We start from the raw sequence: 21851 nt of genomic DNA, 5'->3' as shown, positions 1-21851 counted from the left end.
TTCTAGCAGCACATTCAGTTCTCATATGAGCAGATGTAGCTTCTCTGAGCTTGGTATTTTTAATGCTCTTACTTCTGGAGCTGATTAGTCCAATTAGGACTGGGCATTAGATTCCAAAGGAAAATCAGCAGTGGCTAATCTGTGAGAGAGGAAATCTCCGAGCCCTTTTCACCACTATTGCCAGCAAATGTCAGTAACTGGAAATTCAGAACAGGCCTAAAACACAGCACGAGTCAAGCCTCAAAAGTCCAAAGGATGCATAGAACTGGGTACAGATTGAAGTCCTGCTGGTATCACTTAAAACTGGTATATTAATTTTTTGTGTATAATAGCTCCCCTTTGCCTTATGTGGTTGAAATGGTCACTGAACTTAATTTCTTGCTTATAGGTTGATAGAATTGTAAAAGGGCTCTTAAGAGATCAGGCAGCTCATGCCCTGCTGCCAGTAGTTTATTTCCTTACAGCAACTGAAGATGACAGAGAAAAGAGAGAGTCTGTAGTTAATAACTTGTTGATAAATTTTGTTGGTGGTGTTCTCTGAAGACAAGAAAGTATAAGCTCTGTCTGTCCCTCAAGTGTCTTCTACACAAATTGCAGACTTTCCTGTCACTCTGTAGCTTAAATGACACTCCCTGATTTTTGAAAAATACTGGGAACAAACATTTTCCAAGGTATTTTTTTAATTAATTTATTTTTTTTCTTAGTAGGAGAGAGCATATCTGTCTTTCCTTGTGCTGTGTGACACTGAGCACAGAACTCATAAAGGCATCTTTGAACCTTCAACACAGTATTTTGGAAATACACGAACATTCATTTGGTAGAGACAAGTGTTCTTTAGTAGAACGGAAGGAATTAAAGCTGTCTTCTAGTTTTCACCTTTAAAATTACTTCCTGTTCCATAGTATTTCGCTGTCATGTCATTAGAGAACAGGGTTATAGACCCTCTAAAATACTTAAAAGGATTAAATATATAAGGACTAAAGTTAGCTCTGGCTCAGCTACTTGGCCGTAAGTAGATAAGAGCTCCTTTGAATTTGAAATATGTGTATTTAAGCCATATGCATTCTGCTTAGCTCTTTCCTAGCATAATCCTCAAAAACTTCACTGCTGGAGCATGTAGGAGGATGACTCAGCCATTTTAAGTCATGTGGATCACTAAGTTTTTCATACTGATGTGTGAGCCAGATTGTGTGAGCACTGCTGATGCCAGCTAGAACTGTCATTTCAGGTGAAGTTGAGGGAGTTTGCTCACATCAAGTAGTTATTATCCAGGTTACATAATGCTTGCAGAATCTGGCTCTCTATTCACACATTCTGCAAAGTCTAGCAGATGAAGAGGCATCATAAAATATTTGCAGGATGTTCGAGATATTAGAACAGGATCATAAATTAGGCATTTGTGTTTTTCTGGCAAAGCCTGTCAGAACAATTTCTTCTATATATATTAAATCTGTTGAGGGATGACTTTGCTTTGGACTTCTGCAAATTTATTTGTTTAAAATAAACTTTTTAATTATTATTTTTTTTAATATACAATTACTTCTCTTCTGCAGTTAGCCTGATCTGTCTTTCCCCCCAGGTACCTTTCCTCTTAATTGAGCTTTGTGCTGAAATGACAGACCTTTCTATTTGTGGTTCAAATACATTGCAAACTCTTGCACTCCTCAGCTAAAAGATGTACTGAGGCCTGTAATGACCATCCCAGTAAATAAGAGAAAGGCAAAGAATCCTTTCTTGTTACATTTCTGGTGGAAACTGTGCATGTATTTTTCTGACGTAGCTACCTATACAGTTGAAAATAGGTCCAAAACCCTCTCTTCTTGGCTGAAGCAGTAAGAAACTACTGATTTAGGTACACTTGCTTCCGCCCACCGGAGGTCAGTACTTCATAGGAAATAAGGAGAAGAACTCTGGGCTTTTATGAAAGGGCAGTGTTGTGATACTAGAGATGATGCTCAGTGTTGTTTGGAAGGTATGTTGCTCTGCATTTTACCTGATGTCATCTCAAGACTCATGACAGCACATCATTTACGCAGTCTTCCACTTGATTGAGACAAAGAGTAGGCATCCTCATTGTAAACAGAAATGATTAATGGTTTGGAGCTTTAAGTAGCAACCAATTGAAAAAAGACAAAATTAAATTCTTTCCAAGTATATGAAGACTAGTTGTCTCATTTTTAAGGTTCCTTCTCCTGTCTCATATAAGATTCCTTCCTACTGAAGAGCCAGGTTGAGGCAGTCAGAGAGGAGGATGATAAATCTGCAAAGCCTGCTGGAGGCAAAAAGGGATCTCCAGTAGTTTTCCAGATGGTCAGAATTTCACCCATAGATTTTAATGTTTGAAAGGACCTGACAATCTGAATCATATGGGCTGTGGAATGAAAGGCCAGACTGCTGTGGGGAAGACTAGCAAATCTTAAGATCTAGAGGTCTTGGTAGAAAGTAGTGTTGTCTTGTTCAACTGCTTTTCTTAAGTCCTGCAAATATTATTGAGTTTAAAGCTGTCTTCCTATTCCAAATATCACAGAAAAATGTAGCAAGAAAGGATTATTTGGCTTTACAGTTATTTAATAAATTAAGACTTAGAATGCAGATTTCCAAGTGATTAATGTGAAAACTGCCTTGGGCAGAGAGTTGATAAAATGATCCAAACAGAAGAGTGAAAACTGACTTTATAAATTTCTCCCTTTTCCCTATAAAATATAATCTCACAAGTGCTATTTAGAAGCTGCGAAGAGTTTCTTGCAAGCTTTTTCTCAAAGACCATAATGAGATGGTATCTGTAATTGTTGCTAAATGGATGTAAGTTCTCTGCAGAAATTTTTGGTAGCTTCAGTGACCCTTTTTATACTCGATGTAAGCAAAGAATGATGAGTATAAGATTTAAACCCAGATCTTGAATGCAGCCCACTATTGCTATCCGTTCAAACAAAGATTTGCCAATGCCATGGGAAGACAAACAAAAATGTCTTCACTGATTCTTGTGAAAAGAAAAGGGCAACAACTTATGTTATTGCTATCAGGAAAAAAAAAAAAAAAAGGTGTTTCTGTCAGATAAGGAACTAAGAGCACATTCCTCACTAAATCTCTCCATCAGATGCGTAGCCTGTGTACTACTGTTACTAACCCCTTGCTCTGTAATCTCTCTGTATATATGTCTAATTTATCAGTTTCTTGTAGATTGTCAGCAGCCTGCTGCCTCCATACCGCCACACGGCTCACAACTAGCCAGGGGGCCAGATTGCCAGACTGTCAGGTAAACTTCACTAACTCTTTTCTCTTTGCACATAGGTGCATGCACGTCTGCAACTCCTGTCCTCTTCCTTACCCAAAGGCTCTTCGTCACAATTCTTCACTAAAAGCAAACTTTTAACACCCTGAGGAACAGTGATAATTTCTGCAGTGACAGTACAAACATGAATTGCAGCATTCACACAATTCTATGTAAAAATATGGAGAAGAATGCACAGCTGGATCTTGCAGTTCTAATTTGGTCTTTTCATGCAGTCAGCTTCTCAATGATACCACAGTACTAATAATTTTATTTTGTTGCTAGCTAAATGTACTTAAATTGAAAACATTTAAATTTTAGAGGTAATTGAAGTTTCCCTTATGTAAGGTGGCAACTTAAAGGCATTTGTGAGATTTTAGCAGGCACTTCTCAGAAAGCTCTCCCTGACCTGGAAACTCGGGCCCACCACAGTCAGTTCTTAATCTTCTTGTTAAAAGTAACCTCCTGGTGTCCTTGCTTGTAGGTGGTGCAAAGGCCAAATCACATCCAAACAACACATGCTTGTACACTTTGCTGAACTATCGACTTTCAAATGACTGTTATTTCTTACCACTAGGTTGATATTCTTTTAGCAAAGTGAAAACAATGTGCTATTTTGGTATATTAGCACTCAGCCACATTAGCTGCAGTCTTGCAAAGCAGTGATGAGTAATAACAGATTTAATGCAAGTCAGCAGGATGGCATAAGTTGTTGAGTGCTTTAAACAGAGTAATTGAAATCTGGAGTAAAATTCAAAGGCACTTAAAGAACCAGTTAGATTTATTGCAGGTCAGATTTTCTAAATCAGACAGAGGAAGATGGGAGCTTGTACTGCTCTTCCTTACTGCCTGATAGTCTCTCCTGGCATGGCACACAAGCTTTCAATCATGTATTGCCAAATGAGGCAGATTAAAGCTGTGCCCAGCCCTGGAGTCACCCATTTTAAAAGAGAGGTGTTCTTTGTTTTTTAAATCTCTAACATTACTCATTCAGTAATGTGACCTCTCAATGGCATTTCACCCAGTATTAAACAACAGCTTGTTAAGACTTGTAATTCACACAGATATTTTCTGCATTCTGTCTAATCATGCTCAAACTAGTTAAGATGCCTGACCACAATGCATATGGATTCACTCTGAACTTTAACATAAAATACGGAGAGGTTTCCCTCATCCCTTATCTATCCTGAATTTTAAGTGGGTCTTGTGTAATTCTGGGTTTCCTAGTAAATGTGAAAGTGCACAGATTCCAGTGCACAGACTTGGGTGAACTGCATGAAAGTCTCCCTTTGCCTTCCATGCATCACCTCAATGTCTAGGTCCAGGAGTATGAGGGAAGCAAGCAAATCTAGGCCTACTCTGAAAATTACTGGATTATGTTCACCCTTCCCTAGCATTTGTAGCTACCTGTCTGTTGAACTATATTTGACAAAACTAAAATAATACCATCTTCCAATATTTAAAAGTCTGTGTCTTTGGACCATATTCAGGTTTCTGTTGAATGCAGTGAAAACCTTGTTGTCATTATCAGAGGCCAAATTCTAGACCTAATTTTTATATTAATAAAAACAAAAAACTGAAAAGACCTGATACTGCAAATTATATGAATATTAACCTTTAATAAAAAATCTTTCACTTCATGAAACATAGGAAATTAATTAAAAATCAGGTAATAAATTACTACATGCAAAATGGCTGCATTCTGAAAATATCACTGCTCTGTTTATATTTTCCATTGCTGATTTGTTACAGTTACAATCAATGCTGGACAATATTGCATGTGAATCGTGTCTTTAAGACAGAGAACTGAGTACTTACTAACATTGAAGGGCTTTGCATGCTATTTTCCAATTGATTTTAGAAATACATGATTAGCATTTTGAATGCTATGGAGTAAAAAAAAGAAAAAGGTACTTGAAATCAGACAATAATACTAACACAAAAAATGACACAGACTTCATTCATCAACTGAATGAATAGGTCCCCCAATGATACCAGCCTTTAAAGAGAGGTTTACAAAAATGGCTATTAAAACCAAATGTTTTAAAAGCTGCACATATCCTGTGGGGAGTGTGTAACAATGTTCTTCCTTATTCTCAGTTAATAGTCAACAGCTTCAGGTTCTTCCATGTCTTCCTGTTGCTTCGTGTTATTAGTTTCACCTGCCATCCTCTATTGCCCACCATTGTCAATGTGCCTGATAGCTCAGCTCCAGGACCTGCTGCCACGATCACCTCTACCACCTTAAAAAGCACACTGCATGCCACGTGTCACTTGCCAGTTCTGATGAAATTTTTGTATATATACTGCTACAGTAATCTGCATTGTTGAACTGGATGTATGCTTTTTTTCTGAAGAAAGGATGATATAACAGTAGAGTGTTAGGACAAGATTGAAGTGCACTAGGAGCAAAAATGATGGATGTATATATGTTGCTGCAATGGCACTTTATAACCTTGTAATATTTTTCTCTTCCCAATGCCCCTATTATTTATTATTAGTTGAAAGAGGGAATGGTGAGACAAAGTTTTATATTTCTTCTGTGCATAGAAATGAGCTTTTATTTCAAAGTGAGAAGCAACACAGAATTTCCACAAAGAGAAAATTCTAAGCAAAATGCTTCCTAATCTGAGCTTAGTCTAGGAGAGTTTGTACTACAGTGTTTGCAGGCAGGGCTGACTTTGTACTGAAGGTCATGCCAAAACATTATTATGGTTGTGCATATTTGTGTAAAGGAGAATCTCATGTGTCTCAAAGAGGTCCTCTTTCAGGCCATTGCTGTACATAACTAGTCTTCACTGTGGCCATTTCCTCATCAGTCCTCTCCATCGGAGCATGAACATCTTGTTTTGCTTCTTTTTAAAGCTAAGAAGGAAGCCCCAAAAGACAAACAAATCTCTGCTAATGAGCAAGGAAAATGTCTGCTGAGTTTCTGGTCCTTTCTGACAATTACAGAAGTTCTCTGAAAAAAAGGAATGGGGCAGCAAGGAAAGGAGGAGAGTAAGGTGGTCTTTTTAGGGTAACATGAGCCCCTCCTTGTTTGTCTTCTTCAAAAAAGAAGGAATTAAGAATAGTGCTCCTCCTAAGCCTATCTCGAAAACCTAGGAGATGCTGAAGCCAGGAGCTGGCTTTTGATGAGTTTGTAAGTTTGAGAATAAATGCAGACTTTTTGGACCAGTCTGCAGTCATTCCTGACAGACTCATTTGAAGGGAGAACATAAAAGATCCCATTCAGTTCCCTCTTTAGAAGCTGTATCTGCATCTGTAAGTGGCAGAATATGCAAAAGAAAGAGATAGTTACAGCAATGGAAAGAATTACTTAGGCAAGTTTGGTGTTGTTTTAGAGTGTTTGATTAAATGAGTCAAACTACTTTGTTTCAAGAAAGTATTTTAGATTAAATATTTATGCCTAGGTGCTTAGGGTTAGACTGAATTTATATGGAAACTGAGGAGTCATAGTCCATAGCATTAAACAGTGTGGGACTGACCTACACAGACAGCTGAGCACAAAATGAAATCTTGTGAGCTTCTGTAACCCACTCTCACCAGCCATTTTGCAATCAGAAAACTGATACTCATGAGCATCATGGTGAAACAGAATCTAGCTTAAGACACACAATTCTGTGATCTTTAAATAAGCCCAGAGGTGCAAGGACTGTTAATTCCTGTGGTTTTGTGGTTATCGTCTTCTAGGCTTCTCTGATTTGAAAGTGTGCAAGTGGCCATCTACTTTCTTAGTGGTGATGGTGCACACTTGTTCCTCTCTTCAAGCAAGTGCAATGTCTTTTCTTTGTCTCCCTAAGTAAATGCTATATGAGTAACTACAGACATTTTCCACTGGCATTTCCAGTGGCAGATTTTCAAATACCTCTGGCATTTCAAATTGATTAATTTCCAGCAATAGACTAATTGCATTCCTTCTGCCAACACTCCAATAGTCTGTGCTGCAGAGATAATATGTAGTAGCACAGTTTCTAAAGAAGGAAAACGGAAAAGGCTAATTTTCCTGAAGACAGGAATATAAATTATTGTGCTTCATCATATATCATGCTTGGAAGTTTGGAATAGTTTCAAGGCTGTAGAGCATTTGAAGCAGTAGGGAAAAACTCTTCCCAGACACAAGACACATTAAAGAAATGTTTTTTGGTGTTTTTTGTGGTTTGTTCTTTTGGTGTTTCTTGTTGTTGGGTTTTTTGTTTTGTTTGGTTTTTTTTTTGTTTTGTTGGGGTTTTTTTCTGTTTGGGTTTTTTTGTTTGTTTTTGTGGGTTTTTTTTAATAAATTGCCTTTACATGAATTCTGTTTTGGTATCTTATTTTGCCACATTCTTTCCTTGGAATTTTAAAGGCTGTCACTTAGCTTGACATCAGCAAGGTGAGCTGAAGGTCAGCCTTTTAAAACAAGATAGGCCACATCTGAGGACTCACTTAAGCTCTGCCCACATTGCCTACCGCAGTGTAGTTTACTGCTGAGTTGCCTTTAAATGAGCAAACCTATGTACCCTAAGCTTTTCCAGCAGAAGCACCCTGGAACTCTGCACCAAGCAGTGTGCTCTATTTGTGTTAGCTGCCCCTCAGGCTGCTGCTCCAGCCCCACCCTGTTTGCTGGTTCAGACCTCCCTACATGACATGACAGTGTACATTATAAATTCACATTTAGAGGCCTAAGAGGTGAAAGCTGTTACCAGTCAAATTTTACACAAAAAGTCAAATGACAAAAGTATGTGACAAAATCCAAGGGGATTCAAAGCACAAAACTGAAAGAAAATAAAACACAAGAAAACCCACCCTTTGGAAGTGTGAGATTACAAAATATGTAATGCTTATGCGGCCCAACGAGGAAGGTTACACCATATTTGTATGAATGTACTAGTAAATAGGTCAAGTTTAATAAAACATCACATTTTCACAAAGTGATGAAACCTGGCACTGTCACACTGTCCTTCACTGCAAAAATATTAATCAGTTGCATACAGAACATTTCTAGTGCTGACATGGAGATGGCAACTGTATTTTGTCCTTCAAATTTGCTTCCCCATTTTGCACCTGCATTCGTTTATCCACACAGCATTTTTAATCAGAGGATGCAAACAGCAATTGTGTAAATGAGCTGGTGAGCAGGATTTCCATGGCAGTTCATGTATGCATCCAGGTGTCAATGAATGTGGACTGAGGATTTTCTTTATGTACTGAGTACCTGAGGATACAGATTTAGAGATGAGTTTTTAGCCCCTTTTAAAGTTTGTTTCCAGCCCTGTACTGTTTACATGCGTGTAAAAAGTTTTCCTTGTATTTTAAGCACTTTTTCTCTTTTCTTTTTAATTTTCAGTCCTAATGCTCTTCCAGAAGAGCAGCCACATTCCAGCTCTCAGTGTGCCCCTCTCAGCTGTCTCTCTAAGCCTCCTCCTTACCCCTAATCTTCATATGCAATGTAAGAGAAAATGCAAACAGAGTGGAGTTCATGCAACAAAGGTTGGGGTTGTTCCCAGCAAGCCGGTAACAATCCTGCTTTGTTGCTGGATTGACAAGTCTGGATTCATATCCCCTGCTCTGGCGACTGAGGGAAGGTTGAGAAGAAGAACACAAAGCACAGAGCCCAACCTATCAAGAAGACTTTTTATGGTTCCTCTGATTGTATTCAAACTTTACTATCACAACTAAAGTGTAGTGAAATATAACATCTTGACAAAAATGTTCCTCCCAGCTGCTTGGCTTTACCTCTGAAAATGAGAGACTTAAGCCAATATTAAAAAAAGAAAAAAAAGAAAAAAAAGAAAAAAAAGAAAAAAAAGAAAAAAAAGAAAAAAAAGAAAAAAAAGAAAAAAAAGAAAAAAAAGAAAAAAAAGAAAAAAAAGAAAAAAAAGAAAAAAAAGAAAAAAAAGAAAAAAAAGAAAAAAAAGAAAAAAAAGAAAAAAAAGAAAAAAAAGAAAAAAAAGAAAAAAAAGAAAAAAAAGAAAAAAAAGAAAAAAAAGAAAAAAAAGAAAAAAAAGAAAAAAAAGAAAAAAAAGAAAAAAAAGAAAAAAAAGAAAAAAAAGAAAAAAAAAAATGTTACAAATATCCTACCCTCACATTCTCTAAGTTTAGCCATAGGAACCAGTTCAAATTCCTTTTGTCATTAAGGGTGTGATATTTATTTCTGACTTTATTTGCACCAAAATTTTGTGTTTATAAAATACAGTATCTTTTTCTTTTTTGTGAGAGTTGTATTTAATTGATTTTATTTTTAAAAAACGAGCAGAAATAGCTTAAGTGAAGAATGACTGTGTTAATATTAAAAAGAGGCTTGTTGCATTGGCCAGCATATGGCCAATTTTTATTGCACAAAAATGTTGGAAATGGGTTGAATTGGAATGTTAGTAATGACTATGTATTTTGCTGCTACACTGATATTGTTTATGCACTTGTTTTTTTTAATTCCTATTACACTAGGTTCTGATTTTGGTTTATCTCTTCACTGAAAGATAATTATTAAGCCTAAGAAGGAGACAAAAGGATGATGTATTGATTTGTTTTCAGTTGTTTGCTTGTGTTGTAATTATCTTTTTGCATTTCTGACAAGTAGATGAATTGGTGCTGTTTTTTGGGGTTACTTTCTATTTGGTATCTGAGAAAGTAAATCTAAAATAGGTAAAATGCTGTGTGCTAATTAAAAACATTCTTTCCTCCCACTCCCATATTCAGGATACTAGCTTGAGGCCTTACTGTGAAAGGCTTGTATGAATGGCAAAGTCGTATTCAGCTTGTGTGAAGTACTCTGTGGTGAAAGCACTCATGCAGGTAGGGGTAATGGTGTGGATCAAAGTTAGTAAGACTTTACTATAGTGCATTTTTTCCTTGCCAAAAATCAACAGACACAGAACCTTAGCTCCTGTCAGTTTATGACAACTACTCAGGTGATCTACACTACGCAGACTCTATCGCAACAGTGCACAGTGTTCCTAGTTAAAGATTCCTTCCTGTAAAAGCTGAGTAAGTCTGGATTTTTTTTCTTAAAAAGTAGTGAGTTTCAGAAAAAAAAAAACAACAAACCAAGGTTAGAGGAATTTATTTTGCACAGTACCTGACAGCAAGGCAAGCAGCTAAGTAGGGGGTTGTGGTTCAGCACCTACGGGCGTCCCGTCTGGTCATCAGCTAGGAAAGTGAAGTACTGCCTACCTGCCTACTTGTTGGTAGCTAGCAGACTCCTTGCTTTGTCAGGTGGCCTTAATTTATTTACAGAAGAAAGGCTTAGGTATTTCCACATGTCTTTATTCCTTCTCTGCAGCATACGTATGACTTACAAGTGGAAAACATAGTACAGCCTAAGGTACAGAGCAGCTGGGGAAAAAAATTGCTGCAGGTGTGGTTGGAATAATTCTTTCATATTCTGCCTGAATCTGAGAAAATGTGGTCAGTCTTCTGATAGCAAGAGTGCTTACCAAATGTTACAATACACGAAACATCAGCAGAGGAAAGAATCAGTGACCACTCAGTGTGCCTAACAAATCATTATTACCGTAGTACCAATAACAAAGGTGCTGTAAATAAAAATACTCTATGTCATCAACAGCGTATGTCGTGTGACCTTGGCAAAGCAGCTGAGCTACTGTAACAAAACATTCAGAGTCAGAGGTGGAGAAAATGGGAAGAAAGTGATATCCAATTCTGATCAGATCAAACAGACAACACTCGGCAGTGTTTTGTCTTTGGTTTCCATGTGGTTTGTGTGGCTCTTCTCATATACACTTACATTGCTGTTCAGTATCATACTTAACCTACGTGTTCTCTTGTCAAAGAAGGGTCAAGTGAAACCTTGTTCAGCTCTATCATCATGTCTGACACTGAGACTGGCTGTGATTTTTATTTTTATTTTTAAAATCCTAACGTTTTGTCTGAGGCAAATGCCGCCTTCAAAAAGCATCTCAGAATTCCTGGCCTGTCAGTCTGGTGTGTTAATATCATACAGTGGCCACATCTGTGTTCAACAAAGACAGCCACTATAAATTGTGAAAAACAACATAATTTGGATTGCATTTTGAATACAGTTGCTGCAGCCTGCGCTTGGAATAGTTTTTCCTATTTTCATATCAAAATCAAACACATTTTCCCTGAATTTAAGTTAAACAGAAATTCAGTGAAATACATTTATTTTCTCTACAAATACAAATTTAGTGGAAAAAAAAAAGATGGTATCAGAACTGTTGTTTAGAAGTGTATTTGTTTCCAGCTGTGATATGCAGAGCAACTTTGAGAAACTGAAACATTATACTGGTATGTCCATGTGGATTGAGAGTTATGAAAGAGCATCCAATAGCATAGAAATTGTAGCCCCGTTTTATAGAAATAAATGGGTTTATTAAATTTTTTATTCCCTTAAGCTTTACATTCTTAATTTCTAAGTTTTAGATTTAAATTTTTTATACGTAATAAAACTTAAGTGTTGGAAATGTAAGAGAACTAGAAACAAACTTAAATGTATGAATGTGGCTGTAGTTATTGCATTGTAAGTTATAAAATTGTGTAGGTCCCTGGGACAATTTTGTCAGTTAACCAGTACAAAATAAAATACAGATCTTAAACTTCAGATGATAAACTGTTCTTTATTACATAGTGATAGAAAATATATAACTTTGTGAGAGATTTTGTAGGAAATATTTACATGCAGACAAAACCAGAAACAAAAGCCTGTTTTTTATGCAAAATATTTTATTTTGCCCCATAAAATAAATTCATGATGTATTGACATATATCCTGATTTTTTAAGATTAAGAAAAAAGTATACATATATTTTGTAACAGTTGGGTATACTCAGAAAGGCTGAAATACGTCCTACACAGTAAAAAAAGAAATTCAAATCCTGCTCCAACTTCAGATACTTTAGTATCTGAAATGCAGCTTTTGTTCTCTATGATGGCCTTGAAATTTCCTTGGATTTGGAATAGTCTATTCAGTTCTGGGGCATTTTGGGTTGTTTTTTTTTTCTAATATAGTGAAAAAATATCCCTTGTTTAGTGAAATGATCCACTTCTGGAAATTCAGTATATAGGAATATGTGGGGGAAAAAAGAAAAATAAAAAGTTAATAGAAGGGCAGAAAAATATTAATAAATACATTGTAAAACATAATAGTTTGGAAAATGTATATTCTATCAATCAGAAGACAAATGGAGATTTTACAGAAAGAGGAAATACTACCATTATGCAAGATAATCATATAGAAGTTTCTGCCTTCTAGCTGGAGGCAATAGTGGTATTCTTTCTGGTTGATCTGATTGACAGGTTGGCATCTCTGTGATTTCTCCATCCACATTTTTCACAGTAAATTAATGTAACCATAGCTATACAGAAGGGTTCCTAGAGTGAAATTGTAATTAAGGTAATGCTGCAAGTTTTAATGCCAAGGTAATGTTCCGTTATTTTTTTATTTTTTAAAAATGGTGAACTTATTTAAGCCATTTGCCATACTTACGTGTGAACAGAAAGGAGATTATGTTTTGAAATATAACCTCTCTTATGAAAAATGACCTTACCTGCAAAGGCTGCTCATGATAATTATGTTGCAAATATTTAAGTAAGCAGTTAGCAAAATATGACCTGGTCCTCATCACCCTGGGAGCAACACCCATGAGTCTGGCCCTTATTTTGATACTGAACTTACTGTTCAGCGTGCAAGACCAAAGGTAGTAGTTCTGCTATCAATTCTACTATAGCTGGATTGATAAAGTATAGATTTTATCAGCCCTTCTGAGGTCTGTTCCTTTCTTTGGAGGAAGATGCATATCCACTGAGGTTATAGTAAACTTCTTTCTTTTGTACTTCAGAAATCTTGGTTTGAGAACAGCGGGCACTGATGTTTTACCTTTGAAGGATAATTGCTGTAGTTACCTCTTTGAAAATTCCAGTCATCAGTTTTCTTCAATTTTCCTTTGCTGTGTGTGCAGTGAGTCTGAAAGGGTTATACAACATTCAGACTTTTTTTTAGCCATTAGGGGTTTTTTTAGCATAATTAAGCATCCTGTGGAAAAGAAAATAAAAAAAAACAACAATCGCCTTTCACTTTCAGGCACAGATGCATCTAAATATGCAACATAAAATGTGTGCATGAGATTCTTAACATCATGTAGCTTTTCCATATCCATAGCTAAGCTAGAAGATTCTTATTTCTGGTGTGATCTGCATATTTGTCCTGCTCGAAAGGCAAGAGGACTATCACAGGAGTCTGTATCTTTCATTCTGAGGTGCCTGGCTTCATCTCTATTGGATTTTAATCGGTTTCTTGTGCAGTTCTTTAAAATCCCCTTTGTGAAACCTGATGGCAGCCAAGTGACAAACTGACAAAAGGTAAAGGGAAAAAATCTTATATTCCATGACTGGACTTAATGTGCAGGCAGACTCTGGGTGATAGGGCCTTGTGTTTCAAAAATGTCTTACTACAAAACTCTCTTATTTGTTTTAATTATTATGATTTGCTGTAAAAGAAAGAGTGGAGAAGAGTGTATGTTTTTTCTCAGCATTAGTAATCTGCGTTAAACAGTTTTCATTGAGTATATGGTTATTGGATTTAAAAAATATCTTGGAAAGCAATAAACACAAGTGATTGATAACAGTTTCAAGTAGACTGGCTTGATAGCTGAGTTCTTGTTTTAGCAGCTGTGAAGAAGTAAGAGTAATCTAGCTTTCTCTTTTTTGTTGTTTCCGTTGGTTTTTTTCCCCTCCTGTTCACAGATATGGCTATGTGTGCTATGCCAGTGAATAAATTAAGTCCATTTTATTAGTTATTGCCCTATTGATTTTCAGCCCTGTGGTTTGACTGTTAAAGGGTTCATTAACTTGATCCTTTGTAAACAATTAAAAAAAAACAAAACAAAAAGAAGAAAAAAAGAGAAAACTGACTTTTGTGACTTTTGTAATCTATTGAATGTTTTCATTTGCATGATGTTCTGTATCTAACAAACCATACAGATTGCTGTGTTCCTTTCAAAAGAATTTTAACATTGGTGGAGTCTGTGGCAAACACAAATTTGTATACTGTATGTTTACTGCTGTAATAACTCAGCTACTCCTATGTTGAATTGACATTATGTTGTCCTGCCTTCTTGGGGTTAAATGATGGAGTGTTTCTAGGTGGTGAAGAATATAAAAGTATATATGTTCATTTGCTAAAGACTGAATATTGGAAACTCTTCTTGTTGCTACTTTATGCTAAAAGCAAAAAAGTTTAATAATTCTTGTTTCCAAAAAAGCATCCTTTGTTTTTAAAATTGAAGTAATTCCCATGTTAACTCTTCCTTGTCCTTGTAGACAATCCTAGATTAATGCCTTGTGAGGGATTCATAAAATCTGTGCTTGTACATGTGTAATATGATCATGCAGTCAAATGGTTGGGAACAACACTCTAGTGCTGAAGAAAATAATTAAAAGAAGCCAATATACTGATTCTTACATCTTTATGTTCCAATTAAAATTACAGTGTAATGCATAACTGTTCCAGTAAATAAACTGGCCATTTTTGTTCATTTAATGTTACGCTGTCTGGTCTACTTGTGTTTACATCAGTTTGCAGTGAGTTGGCTTGGCTTATACTTTTACATTTATTTACTTCTTAAGGATATATAAATGTATGTTTGAAAGGTATCAGACAGGAAATTGAGAAGGGAAACCAATACTAAAAGAAAAGGGAATCAGAGTTAAAGCAAAGATGCTTCCTCTGTTTTCTGAGATTGAGGCAGATACTAAAGTAGGGCTTCCCCATGTCGTGTTTCCAACTGATTTGAGAAATCTCTGAAATGCTGCAACATCTGCATAAAGTCTCAGTACACGAATGCTTTGTAAGATGCAAATCTGTACCCTCAGGGGGATGTGAAAGCAAAGGAAAAGCTGAAGCCGGCACAGAATCAGCTTGGGAATGCTGAGTACAGTACAGAGCACCATACCTGATTTTTAAAGCAGGAAACATCCTTTTCCCTTGTGGAAGAGCCTGGCTCTGACAGCCAGGAGTGCAAAATCCTGCCCTAGCAGCCAGTCCTGTAGTGGTCCAGGAGTGCAGGAGGCTGCTGCAGTTCCTCCAGTGACCTTCGCTGCTGCCAGGGTGCCTGAGAGGCAGCAAATGTCCAGCTTTCTGACATGGTCCAGGAGAGGGGAAGAGCATGGAGGAAGGATTGTGCCTCCAAGCCTGCTGTGGTATTTGACTCAATGGGAACAATTGCAGGGCTGGCTTTGTTTTTGGCTGGCTGGTAAGGTGCTTTGGGTAATAACAGGATTTGTGCATGGTGACAGAAATGCTTTTTCAAGACCTGTTACTTGTCTAAGTTCTTCCCTTTCTTTATCTAGCAGGGGGAGTTCTTCTACCTTGTCTGTGTTCATTGCAGAAGTGCCTTTGGCAATGGTGTTATGTGATCATTTTAGCTGAAGTGTGACTGCTTCTTACACTGGTGTTCCTCCCCATTGATTTCAAAAAGGGTTCTGAGAACTTAAAAAAAAAGAAAAGGGAAAAGCAGACTTTTCTTCCTCAGTGTATTTTTAATAGCAGTTTCACAGAGGGTTGCCCCCTTTTTGAACATTCTCATGGCAAAGTTGATTTGAGAAACTTCTAACCTATATTGATCCTTTCCCTTCTGTATCACTCTTTCAGCTCATCTTGTGCAGCTCTCTGAGAGGCAAGGGTATTGAGTAAGGTCACTGAAATAGTCTTGGCTAAAAAAACCCCAACAAAACAAAACCTCAAAAAAACATTTATTTTGTTTCCAAAGAAAATGCCTGTGTATTATCTCCCTTGAGAAGCACTGAATCTGTGTTCTGGAGCAGGAGGTAATTTCTGACAAATGAACTATTTTTTTCCCAATAAAAATATGCCAGATGATAGTGGAGAAGATCCTGAAACTAAAGTTTACATTGACTGCCACTGCAAGTCTTTTTTTCTGGATACCTCCCTTGATAAATCCTGCAGTTACATTTAAGAGGAATACAGAGCACAGCCAGTTATACCCAAAGGCAGCCACAGTTTGACTCTCTTAACACCATAAAACACTGAGAGGCCACAAGCAACTCAGGTTGAGCTCAAAAAATTACTGCATAATTTGGAACAATTTTGTAACCTAGACTTCATGAGACCAGTAATAATTATGAAGAGGGTCATATCAAAGGGCCTGACATCCGTTATCTTATAGCAGCCTGGGAATGCTGCTACAAACATAGAAGAGACAATTTTATATATAGAACAAAATACAGTGGAAAAATGAAGCTAAAATATATCAAACTAATTATGTGCATCTTGGGAAAAAATATTTGGAATACAGCCAGCTTTCATCTATTTATGTATGCTAAAGCACAGGCACAACTGCTTTCCTCTCAGTGGCCTGAATGAAAGAAGAAAGTCCTAACTTTGCACAAAAATAAGGCTCAATGCTATTATTGACAGCTCAACAGAAGCTTAATAACCAGTAAAAAATACTGACCTTTGCAAGAATGATTCCTTCTTGACTAGAGCTGTATATGACAAAACACATTTCTCTGACTATTACTTAGAAATTATATCATATGGGAGGTATTTAACTTCAGGAATAAGGTTTGGTGGCTGATTTTGAGGGGGAAAAAAAAAAAGTTTAAATTATGTTAGAATAGTACAGGATTGAGAGAAAATGACTTGTGAGAAAGCTCAGGAAGTGCAGGAAGAAACCGTTTCATCTCCTTTAAGTGAATTATCAGAAAACTTTGGACATGAATAATCAGACAGTTATGTCCATTTGAATGAAATGAAAGGATTTCCTACGTGAAGAGGGCTGTCATCTCAAGGAAGCTGAGTTTTGCTATTCAGTGTTGGCATATTAGTTAAAGCATTAAAACTGAGGCTATATACTCAGATTAGGAATATAATAGGAAAACCTATGTGAGTACAGAGCTCCATTGAAGATCAGATTCTGAATACAGAGGATGTGGGTCCAGTATTCTGTTTCCCCTTACAGAAATGGGAGAGGCCTATGATCACAGGAGAAAAAGAGCTACTGTTTTTTAAAGTACACAGGTCGTCTTCTATCCCCCTATGCAAGACTAAATGGCTTTCCCATAGTAATAATAAACCTCTGTTAGAGGTAGACAACCTCTGTAAACCCAGAAGGCTCAATGCTGATCCATCCAAGGTAGCTCTTTCTGTTAGAATTCTGCATGTTAGTGCTCTAAGATGAAGCGGCAGCTGTCCCTAAGAGCTATCTGGATGCTACCATCAGGCCCTACACCAGGGAAGTCACTTTAGAATCAGGTGGGGTTTGACCCATGTCATAGAATCATAGAATGCCAAGTTGGAAGGGACCTCAAGGATTATATGGTCCAACCTTTTTAGGTAATGCTGTAGTTTATATGAGACGGCTCAACACCCTGTCAAACCGAGACTTAAAACTGTTCAATGTGGGAGAATCTACCACTTCCCTTGGGAGACTGTTCCATTGTTTGACTGTCCTCATGGTGAAAAATTTACCTCTTGTGTCCAATCAGAAGTAGTAGTAACCCTTTAAGTACTGGCACATGGTAATGAGGTCTCCCCATAATCTTCTTTTCTCAAGGCCAAACAAACCCAGTTTTCTCAGCCTCTCCTCATATGGCAGGTCCTCCAGTCCTCTGATCATCCTTGTGGCCTTTCTCTGAACCCTCTCCAGCCTGTCAATGTCCTTTTTGTAGAGTAAGGACCAACACTGATCAGTGTATCCAGGTGTGGTCTGACAAGCGTAGAGATTACTCTACAAGAATAGAGAGGGATGATGACTTCTTTGTCTCTGCTGGTGATGCCCTTGTTGATGCAGCCCAGCATCCTGTTGGCTTTCTTGGTTGGGAAGCTTGCTTTCACCTGAATGAATGCACCTGTCATGCAATTTGTTCCTTTGAAATTTAATTTAAAGAGATGCCAGGGTTTGAGCAAAGTGCCACAGACCTTAGTGGGCTCCATCTGGATGTTAGGCATTCATCTATGTGAAGCAGATGAAAGGACTGGGAGCATAATTTGGACCATCTAGTGCAATTTGATTATAAGACTGATGAGTGCTTTCATGACCAACTTGTAACTCAACTTCAGCCATGCAAAACATAAAAGAAGAACTTATATAAATGCACTGCTATAAATGAACTTATATAAATACAAATACCAGCAATCTCAAAGTCCTACATTACTTAAAAAGCAAATGCCTCTGTGAAGCCATCACTGCTTTTGAAGGTTTTAGTTATCTAAGCCAAATGCAAAGTAGCTCTTTTTATCTTCAGAATACTATGCATATTAATTAATTCCCAAAACATCTTTGCAAAATGAGTGCTCTTATCTCTCACCTGCAGATAGAGAAATTGAGGCTGTGTGATGGGAAAATATCAACATTCAAGAAAGTGAGCCAAGTTTCTTTAGATGTAACCCTTGACCTCTTCATGTACATCCATCCTGCACACAATGGAATATAAAAGTGGTTTGAGATGCAGTAGCCAGGTGCTCTCAGCAAAGTGAGTTATTTAGTCCATGTGGTATCTACCCTGTTCCAGAACCTGTGTTGCTCAAGTGCCTATGCTGGTTCAGGGCTTGTTCCCTATTTCTGCAGTGCTCAGTATTAATAGGTCCTCACTATAAATAGCTGAGGTTTGACATCCACTTTCCAGTTTTAATTTCTTTAGACCAGTGCCCTCCTCCTGACTGTCTGTCAGGCCTGTAGACTAAAAAGGCAATTTAATTCACTAGGGCTGAGATGACAACATTGCCTAAACATGGAAAAACATTTCTTCCCCCTACCGTGTTAGCTCAGTAAAATATAGATGTTCTTTTTCTGGTAGAGAACTTGGATTTCCTTTAAAGTGGCAACATCCTCTTAAAGGCTGTGTTCAAAATAATGAATGTTAATCTGCTACAAAGCACAAATTAAGATTCTAGAGTTTCTGAAGTTTCAGACCCTTCATCTATGCAGTTATGCTTAGTGCTATTTATGCCTGAATACAAAAGAATGACACATTTCTGCCTGGTAAATTTACAGCCATTTGCAGTGCATAAAGCCTCAGATGTATAGTGTAAAGCTTGCTTGAAATATTGACTTCCAAAATTAGACAATCTCAGATCTCTGGAGGTAAACAAACCATTAAAATTATAAATATGAATGGAATTCTATTTTTGAGATTCTGGATACAAGAGTAAGTTTAAGTGGAACAGGAGCAGCATTTATATACTTTTCACAGTCTGTTCTCCAAATAATCACATTTCAACCCAGAAAGATTCAAGGGGGTCTGTGGAATGTGGAACAGAATGAAGGAAAACAAGGATGGCTGAGGCTAACAGAGGAGTCTGCAAATGCAGCAACAGCTTTGAAGTCTCTCTGGTTTAAGTCACTATAAATTATTGAGAAGCATACTGAAGCTCCTGTGCACATACCACATGCCTCATTACTAGGCATATTATGAACCTGACAGCTTGGTTTTTACAATAATGGAAAGAACCAAAGTTAAAGGAGTATTGCAATATAGAGACTGCTATGTTCTCCTCCAGAGCTGGAAGCAGTAATTACACCTTTCTTTTCACTACATGTTTTATCAGCCAATTGCTCTCCAGGTGTTGAGTTGTGAAGGACAGAACCAGAACATTTTGCTTTACCATTTAGGTAGCATTCATAGAGAGAATCACAGAATCACACAGAATAACAGACTTGTCACAGTTGGAAAAGACCTCTAAAAGACCTCTAAGAACATGACATCCAACCATCAATGCCCACCCCAAAAAAAAAAAAAAGCCCACTAGAGTATGTCCCGAAGTGCCTCATCTACACAGTTTTTAAAAACCTCCAGTGATGGTGACTCCACCACCTCCCTGGGCAGCCTGTTCCACTGTCCAACCACTCTTTCAGTAAAGAAAATCTTCCTTATATCTAGTCTAAACCTCCCCTGGCACAACGTCCAGCCATTTCCACTAGTGTTATTATTTAAATCAGAGAAGAGGCCAACACCCACCTCACTACAACCTCCTTTCAGGTAGTTGTAATTGAGCAATGAGATCTCCCCTCAGCCTCCTCTTCTCCAAACTAAACAATCCCAATTGCCTCAGCCTCTCATCACAGGATTTCTTCTCTAGGCCCTTCACTATCTTGGTGGCTCTTCTCCAGACACGCTCCAGCACCTCAATGTCTTTCTTCTAGTGAGAGGCCCAGAACTGAACACAACACTCGAGGTGTGGCCCTACCAGTGCCAAGAACAGGGAGACAATCACTTCCCTTCTCTTGCTGGCCACACTATTCTTAATACAAGCCAGGATGCCCTTGGCCTTCTTGGCCGCCTGGACACACTGCTGGCTCATATTCAGCCGAATGCCGGCCAACACCCCCAGGTCCTTTGCCACCAGGCAGCTTTCCAGCCACTCTGCCCCAAGACTGTAGCTCTGCATGGGGCTGTCGCAACCAAAATGCAGAACCTGACCCTTGTTAAACCGTTAATTGTTAATATTTAATGTATATGGCACCTTAGCAGTGCATGGCTTTTTAAACAAAGTACGATCCCTTAAGTCATAACACCGACGCAAGAGGGCAAAGCTCAAGCTGGTCATTGAGAATAAATGCAAAGCAATGGTAAAGAGCACTTTGTTTCTTGGTCACACATTTCCATGAGAACAAAGCCCCTGATTCAAGCTGCAGCCCTTCCCAGAGCTAGTGAACCCCATACAGGGAACATGCCAGAGGATCAGATTATACCAGCCACCAGCTCCTTCCACACAAGCCATTACCTTTTCCCCAGGAGTCACTACCAACAGTCCTATCACCTCACCAGGCATGGGCTGCTCTTAAGAAAAGGGAGAAGCTGAAGGGACCAGAAGAGATAGTGGCTAGGAACTGTCTGCTTCCACCATCAGAGGACTAGCACAGGCCACCTCCAGCTCCCCAGTGGGCCCTTGGGAGAGCACTCCAAAGATCTTGCTGGCACATAATTTCCTATCAGACCACAAGAACTTGCAGGACATACCAGGAGCAATTTTGCCTTATTTAAACCATTTTCAGCAGTGAATTTAACTTGACCCAGCAGAAAGCTAGAGAGACTATTAATTTTGGATATGGGGTACACCTAAAACTGTTGTCACTCCTCCCTGGGAATCAGACCCCACTAAGATGTCTCAACTGGGGAGCTTAGCCCATGATTTAAAAACCTATTTTTCATAATGGCTGTTGGCTGTCACTGCAGAAGGAAAGAAGAAACAGGAGGAGAGGAGAACTTTTTATTGAGCACAACTTGCTTTCAGTCTCCTTTTTACTAACATGACTTTATGGATTTTAAAATTTTCTTTAATTATTTTTAAAAATTGAAATAAAAGCTGAAGTATTGTTGCTAATGATATCTAAATGTCTGTCATTAATCGGATAGTGGGAAACATAATTCCTTAACCTGTGATGGTGATAATGAAGAATATTCTGACTTCTAAAAGCAATCAGTCTTTGTTAAACGAATGCCATTCTGCAAGACTTATCTAGCAAAACTGATTAAATAGCAATTGCTGTGAGCAGCAGTTCTTCAGCCAAACTAAGGGACGTGTGTGATAGCTTTATCTTACATGATTTCAATAAATTCCAAGAATTTGCTTGCAAGAGACTAAGTGCTTCCGTGCAGCAAAA

General features: G+C 37.9%; 1 protein-coding gene across 1 annotated transcript in view; it reads left to right on the top strand.

The window, feature by feature from the left end:
- BICD1 (bicaudal D homolog 1 (Drosophila)) overlaps positions 1-8685 on the top strand; it is a 99281-nt gene extending 90596 nt beyond the window's left edge. The window contains exons 9-10 of the mRNA XM_009995213.1: positions 3181-3256; positions 8598-8685. Coding sequence (XP_009993515.1) covers positions 3181-3256; positions 8598-8685 — 164 coding nt within the window. The remainder of the gene's footprint in view (positions 1-3180; positions 3257-8597) is intronic.
- Positions 8686-21851: the final 13166 nt, after the last annotated feature.

This window comes from Chaetura pelagica, unplaced genomic scaffold (genome assembly GCF_000747805.2).
Source record: "Chaetura pelagica isolate M959 unplaced genomic scaffold, ChaPel_1.0 scaffold343, whole genome shotgun sequence".
Lineage (NCBI taxonomy): Eukaryota > Metazoa > Chordata > Aves > Apodiformes > Apodidae > Chaetura > Chaetura pelagica.
This window is presented reverse-complemented; position numbering and strand designations above follow the sequence as displayed.